This window comes from Lepidochelys kempii, chromosome 2, assembly GCF_965140265.1.
Source record: "Lepidochelys kempii isolate rLepKem1 chromosome 2, rLepKem1.hap2, whole genome shotgun sequence".
NCBI lineage: Eukaryota > Metazoa > Chordata > Testudines > Cheloniidae > Lepidochelys > Lepidochelys kempii.
In genome coordinates this window covers 63,005,710-63,013,454 of record NC_133257.1, presented here as the reverse complement: position 1 = coordinate 63,013,454, position 7,745 = coordinate 63,005,710, and the positions used below count along the sequence as shown (strand labels likewise).

General features: G+C 46.0%; 1 protein-coding gene across 1 annotated transcript; it reads left to right on the top strand.

Moving 5' to 3' along the window:
- Window positions 1-1,839: 1,839 nt before the first annotated feature.
- Window positions 1,840-3,499, top strand: LOC140905900 (uncharacterized). The gene is made up of 2 exons (XM_073329397.1): window positions 1,840-2,311; window positions 2,900-3,499. Exons 1-2 carry the CDS (start codon window positions 1,906-1,908, stop codon window positions 3,439-3,441), a joined length of 948 nt encoding a protein of 315 aa, XP_073185498.1. The 5' UTR covers window positions 1,840-1,905; the 3' UTR covers window positions 3,442-3,499.
- Window positions 3,500-7,745: the final 4,246 nt, after the last annotated feature.

Sequence of the window (7,745 nt, the reverse complement as noted above, 5' to 3'; positions counted from 1 at the left end):
ATAAGACAGCAGCTCTTGTTCTGATGCAAAAAGAAGCAAACTAGCAAGCAGTTCCTTCAATGTAAAAATGTTTTAAACTAATGAAAGGCTGCCTGGGCAACTCAGTGAAGGAATTTTGGTGTCCTGCCCATGAAAACACTAAAGAATAGTTTGTGTACTGTGTAAGTACCTGAACAATACCTCTCCAGAAGCTATTATGATAGGACCCTATCCTGCTTGCACTGGTGTCAGAACAACTATTAATTTCAGTGCCAGCAAGATGGGTCTTTATTGGCCTGATTTTAAGTTGTGCTGAGTAATCACCTACACAGGCCTCCCGTTGTCTTCAACAGAAAATGAGTTGCTCAGCATCTCTGAAAATAAAGCACTATTTGTATTTCTTGAGAACTTTCAGGGTGTTCAGAACGTCAAAAAATGAAGGAAGATGGGTACATGCTTGTAAGCTGGTGGGCTATCTTACCAGCCCAGGGCAGATTCATTCAATGCCAGAGACTGTTTGAGGCCTTTGCCTGAGGGCACAATTTATTGGTTAAACATAAACCTGGGCAAAATATCAAAATAAAGTAGTTCCTCAGCCCAACATGAGCTACAGTTCCCAGAGGCTTTCTGCTCACTTCTGTTAGCCCCTCCAGGTCCTTGCCCTAACTCAAGAACTCCTGCATTTTTCACACGCAAGGCCATCTGTTTGAGAATCATCGAATAGTTGGGTTCTTTACTCCTTGTCCTTTGCACTGTGCTTACAAAGAAGCAAAAGGTAAATAAAGGTCCCTGCCCCAAGGAGCTTACATTCTAAGACGAATCATTATAGGTGTGGGTAATTTTTAATAGATCACTTTCATATGACTACTAGAAAGTGAAATGAAGGATATCAGAAGAATGAGACTATGAGGGATACATAAATGTCAAAAATAGGCAACTCCTAATGAAAATTGATCAAATTAGAAAACGCAGTTACTTCTCTGCAAATATAAAAATGTTTCAACATCAGTCAGGACATTTACACACACAATTTTTAGGGAAGTTCTGTGCAAGTCAGCATGCCTATAGAGCTGTCTTTTTCGAGCAGCATGAAACAGTTATGAATATGTACTGTAAGAATAAACTGAAATATCCCAATCACAGCAGCAGCTTTGTTCATGGTTGTTTATTAAAGCCCTGATCCAGCAAGAACTTAAGCATGTGCTTACTTTAACTATGTGAACTGACTCATTGACTTCAATGGCATCACTCACATAAAGTAAGCACATACTTGAATGTTTTGATGGCTCAGGGACTAAATCGCATGTACTGCCTGAAAGTATTCCATGGAACATAACTTTGAGAGTTGTCAGTGTGAGAAGAATAGCTTATATGGGAGTACAGCTCCTACTAAGCCCTGGTCTACACTAGGACTTTAGGTCGAATTTAGCAGCGTTAAATCGATGTAAACCTGCACCCGTCCACACAATGAAGCCCTTTATTTCGACTTAAAGGGCTCTTAAAATCGATTTCCTTACTCCACCCCTGACAAGTGGATTAGCGCTTAAATCGACGTTGCCGGCTCGAATTTGGGGTACTGTGGACACAATTTGATGGTATTGGCCTCCGGGAGCTATCCCAGAGTGCTCCATTATGACCGCTCTGGACAGCACTCTCAACTCAGATGCACTGGCCAGGTAGACAGGAAAAGAACCGCGAACTTTTGAATCTCATTTCCTGTTTGGCCAGCGTGGCAAGCTTCAGGTGACCATGCAGAGCTCATCAGCACAGGTGACCATGATGGAGTCCCAGAATCGCAAAAGAGCTCCAGCATGGACCGAACGGGAGGTACGGGATCTGATCGCTGTTTGGGGAGAGGAATCCGTGCTATCAGAACTCCGTTCCAGTTTTCGAAATGCCAAAACCTTTGTGAAAATCTGCCAGGGCATGAAGGACAGAGGCCATAACAGGGACCCGAAGCAGTGCCGCGTGAAACTGAAGGAGCTGAGGCAAGCCTACCAGAAAACCAGAGAGGCGAACAGCCGCTCTGGGTCAGAGCCCCAAACATGCCGCTTCTATGATGAGCTGCATGCCATTTTAGGGGGTTCAGCCACCACTACCCCAGCCATGTTGTTTGACTCCTTCAATGGAGATGGAGGCAATACGGAAGCAGGTTTTGGGGACGAAGAAGATGATGATGAGGAGGAGGTTGTAGATAGCTCACAGCAAGCAAGCGGAGAAACCGGTTTTCCCGACAGCCAGGAACTGTTTCTCACCCTAGACCTGGAGCCAGTACCCCCCGAACCCACCCAAGGCTGCCTCCTGGACCCAGCAGGCGGAGAAGGGACCTCTGGTGAGTGTACCTCTTAAAATACTATATATGGTTTAAAAGCAAGCATGTGAAAGGATTACTTTGCCCTGGCATTTGCGGTTCTCCTAGATGTAGTCCTAAAGCCTTTGCAAAAGGTTTCTGGGGAGGGCAGCCTTATTGCATCCTTCATGGTAGGACACTTTACCACTCCAGGCCAGTAAAACGTACTCGGGAATCATTGTAGAACAAAGCATTGCAGTGTATGTTTGCTGGCATTCAAACAACATCCGTTCTTTCTCTCTCTGTGTTATCCTCAGGAGAGTGAGATATAATTCATGGTCACCTGGTTCAAATAGAGTGCTTTTCTTCAGGGGACACTCAGAGGAGCCCATTCCTGCTGGGCTGTTTGCTTGTGGCTAAACAGAAATGTTCCCCGCTGTTAGCCACAGGGAGGGGGGAAGGTTGAGGGGGTAGTCACGCGGTGGGAGGAGGCAAAATGCGACCTTGTAACAAAAGCACATGTGCTATGTATGTAATGTTAACAGCAAGGTTTACCCTGAAAGAGTGTAGCCACTGTTTTATAAAATGTGTCTTTTTAAATACCGCTGTCCCTTTTTTTTTCTCCACCAGCTGCATGTGTTTCAATGATCACAGGATCTTCTCCTTCCCAGAGGCTAGTGAAGCTTAGAAAGAAAAAAAAACGCACTCGCGATGAAATGTTCTCCGAGCTCATGCTGTCCTCCCACACTGACAGAGCACAGACGAATGCGTGGAGGCAAATAATGTCAGAGTGCAGGAAAGCACAAAATGACCGGGAGGAGAGGTGGCGGGCTGAAGAGAGTAAGTGGCGGGCTGAAGAGAGTAAGTGGCGGGCTGAAGACAGGGCTGAAGCTCAAATGTGGCAGCAGCGTGATGAGAGGAGGCAGGATTCAATGCTGAGGCTGCTGCAGGACCAAACCAGTATGCTCCAGTGTATGGTTGAACTGCAGCAAAGGCAGCTGGAGCACAGACTGCCACTGCAGCCCCTCTGTAACCAACCGCCCTCCTCCCCAAGTTCCATAGCCTCCACACCCAGACGCCCAAGAACGCGGTGGGGGGGCCTCCGGCCAACCAGCCACTCCACCACAGAGGATTGCCCCAAAAAAAGAAGGCTGTCATTCAATAAATTTTAAAGTTGTAAACTTTTAAAGTGCTGTGCTTAAAGTGCTGTGTGGCATTTTCCTTCCCTCCTCCACCACCCCTCCTGGGCTACCTTGGTGGTCATCCCCCTATTTGTGTGATGAATGAATAAAGAATGCATGAATGTGAAGCAACAATGACTTTATTGCCTCTGCAAGCGGTGATTGAAGGGAGGAGGGGCGGGTGGTTAGCTTACAGGGAAGTAGAGTGAACCAAGGGGCGGGGGGTTTCATCAAGGAGAAACAAACAGAACTTTCACACCGTAGCCTGGCCAGTCATGAAACTGGTTTTCAAAGCTTCTCTGATGCGTACCGCGCCCTCCTGTGCTCTTCTAACCGCCCTGGTGTCTGGCTGCGCGTAACCAGCAGCCAGACGATTTGCCTCAACCTCCCACCCCGCCATAAACATCTCCCCGTTACTCTCACAGATATTGTGGAGCACACAGCAAGCAGTAATAACAGTGGGAATATTGGTTTCGCTGAGGTCTAAGCGAGTCAGTAAACTGCGCCAGCGCGCCTTTAAACATCCAAATGCACATTCTACCACCATTCTGCACTTGCTCAGCCTGTAGTTGAACAGCTCCTGACTACTGTCCAGGCTGCCTGTGTACGGCTTCATGAGCCATGGCATTAAGGGGTAGGCTGGGTCCCCAAGGATACATATAGGCATTTCAACATCCCCAACAGTTATTTTCTGGTCTGGGAATAAAGTCCCTTCCTGCAGCTTTTGAAACAGACCAGAGTTCCTGAAGATGCGAGCATCATGCACCTTTCCCGGCCATCCCACGTTGATGTTGGTGAAACGTCCCTTGTGATCCACCAGAGCTTGCAGCACTATCGAAAAGTACCCCTTGCGGTTTATGTACTCGGCGGCTTGGTGCTCCGGTGCCAAGATAGGGATATGGGTTCCGTCTATAGCCCCACCACAGTTAGGGAATCCCATTGCAGCAAAGCCATCCACTATGACCTGCACATTTCCCAGGGTCACTACCCTTGATATCAGCAGATCTTTGATTGCGTGGGCTACTTGCATCACAGCAGCCCCCACAGTAGATTTGCCCACTCCAAATTGATTCCCAACTGACCGGTAGCTGTCTGGCGTTGCAAGCTTCCACAGGGCTATCGCCACTCGCTTCTCAACTGAGAGGGCTGCTCTCATCTTGGTATTCATGCGCCTCAGGGCAGGGGAAAGCAAGTCACAAAGTTCCATGAAAGTGCCCTTACGCATGCGAAAGTTTCGCAGCCACTGGGAATCGTCCCAGACCTGCAACACTACGCGGTCCCACCAGTCTGTGCTTGTTTCCCGAGCCCAGAATCGGCGTTCCACAGCATGAACCTGCCCCATTAGCACCATGATGCATGCATTGGCAGGGCCCATGCTTTCAGAGAAATCTGTGTCCATGTCCTGATCACTCACGTGACCGCGCTGACGTCGCCTCCTCGCCCGGTATCGCTTTGCCAGGTTCTGGTGCTGCATATACTGCTGGATAATGCGTGTGGTGTTTAATGTGCTCCTAATTACCAAAGTGAGCTGAGCGGCCTCCATGCTTGCCTTGGTATGGCATCTGCACAGAAAAAAGGCGCGGAACGATTGTCTGCCATTGCTCTGACGGAGGGAGGGGCGACTGACGACACGGCTTACAGGGTTGGCTTCAGGGAGCTAAAATCAACAAAGGGGGTGTCTTTACATCAAGGAGTATTTCAGGCAGGACTTCACGGAGGGTTCCAATAAGAAATGGTGCACCTAAGTTATCGTTCTTATTGGAACAAGGAGGGAAGGGGGGGAAGCAAATGAGTACAAAACAAATCTGGTCTATTTCTTGTTTTGATCCACTCCATCTATCTTTTACATCTTTGGCTGGCAGCAGACGGTGCAGAAGGACTGCATGCCATCCACATCTCATGGCTGCTCGGCAGAAGATGGTACAGTACGACTGCTAGCAGTCCGTATCGCCTGCCCGCTCACCATAAGACGGTTCAATAGGACTGACTGCAGGACTAAAGAGAATGACCTGGTCAAGTCACTCCAAATTTAGTCCCTGCGCCCATGTCTGCCCCGGAGACATGGCCAGGAGCACCTCGGACATGACGATGACGGCTACCAGTCGTACTGTACCGTCTGCTGCCACAAGGCAAGGGGTTGCTGCTACTGTGTAGCAATGCCGTACCGCGTCTGCCAGCACCCAGGAGACATAGGGTGACGGTTACCTGAGCGGGCTCCATGCTTGCCGTGGTATGGTGTCTGCACAGGTAACTCAGGAAAAAAGGCGTGAAACGATTGTCTGCCCTTGCTTTCACGGAGGGAGGGAGGGAACAGGGGCCTGACGATATGTACCCAGAACCACCCGCGACAATGTTTTAGCCCCATCAGGCATTGGGATCTCAACCCAGAATTCCAATGGGCAGCAGAGACTGCGGGAACTATGGGATAGCTACCCACAGTGCAACGCTCCGGAAGTTGACTCTAGCCTCGGTACTGTGGAAGCGCTCCGCCGAGTTAATGCACTTAATGCACTTAGAGCATTTTCTGTGGGGACACACACACTCGAATATATAAAACCGATTTCTAAAAAACCGACTTCTATAAATTCTACCTTATTCCGTAGTGTAGACATACCCTTAAAGATCCTTGGTGCAGGGACCATCTTTTTGTTCTGAGTTTGCACAGCCCTTAGCACAGAGGGGTCAGGGTTTATGAGTAGAGCCTTTGGGCACCACAATAGTACAAATAATAATAATCAATAATAATAAAAATACAATAATAAAATTGTATGTTGTAAGTGGATTTCATCTTGATAGGCTTTAAAGCCACTTTTCTTTATCTAGATGAAGATTCCAGAAGGTAAGCAGCTTGACCTATAACCCAGTTCAAAAATAAAAATACTATTCCTCATTCCTCAGGAACTGGAGGTGATGAAACTGAACATAAGTTTGAACTTATTTTTAACTTGCCAAGGGCCTGGTTTTGTTGTTAGGGTTTCTTTTCAATTAACGATTTTGATAGGATTTTTATATTTAACTTATCCATAAACTGGTGACATAATGTCATTTTAAGACCTTTCACCCAGATAAGACCATGCCAGCTTCCTCAAGTATGGTCTCATGTATCCAGATTTTTGATATTTTGGGCAGGTGGAGATCAGACTTACAGTCTCTGTGGTAGATAAAAGAATGAATATTTTAAAAATAGCTGATTTAAGTAGACCTTTTCCAAACCAATGTTCAGTTAGGAGAAACTGATTGACCAATGCAGGCTTTGCACCTGATTTGTCTGAAGACCTTGGAGGTACTGTAAGGATGAGTAGGCAAATTTCACAGACTATTAATCTAGGCTTAGACCAAGAAACCTCACCTTTGGGATCAATATGCCACCTGAGGGGAGACAGACCTTCCGGAATCTCTGAGATTGAGGAGAGGAAGTCACAATATCAACATCTGGCCACTCTAGTTTTTCTTTCCCTGCATCCAAAGGAGGCCTGCTGCCAAGAAATGCTGAGCCAGCAGAATACTGGGGTCTTGGTCCTTGCCTGAAATTACAGCTCTTTCTCTGGGAACCCAGAGACTGAAGGAGCTGGAGAATTTGCAACTCCTCTGTTATCTGAAGTACATTATTTTTCCTTTTTTCTATTTTTTTTATTCTCTTCCCCCACCATGGTGTGGAAGTAGAAGTGTGCATGCATATGTGTGAGAGCACCTGTAAAGTCCACAATGGGAAGGCACTTGAAAGAAATGTTCCCAACATTTAAATAGCCCTAAATGTTGTCTTATAAATTTACTTGTTAGTGTGTGCTCTGTGCTCTATGTTTAAAAGTCCTGAGAGACTTGAGATTGTGGTATGTAATCGTTGCTAAATAAGAGATGTCAAACTTCTTATTATCAAAAGTACCCTATTAAAGTCTGTATTGTTACAGCTCTGGGTGGAGGAAAGGCTTAACTGCAACTCAAGAATTAAAGTCTAAGGAGGAAGTTTCATAATATGCTCTGAGGTTGTGATTCGGACATTAGTTAATCATTTGGTTTCAATATTAAGATATTGAAACATTCCAATTATAGATTTGATTGACTGTGGTAAAGTTCTATAACCAACTGGACAACCACATCCTGAAACCCCTTCTTAGATTTTATATAAGGATTGATCATTTTAGGTATTAATTCAATTATTTAGCTAGGTGTATTATTTAATTTGAACACAAAATCAAGACTAATTTTTTATTTGACCTTGATTTTATATTGATTTGGTAGTTGCATTTCTTTATTCTTAGTTGAGTTTAATATTATTAATGGTAACATGGTTTTGT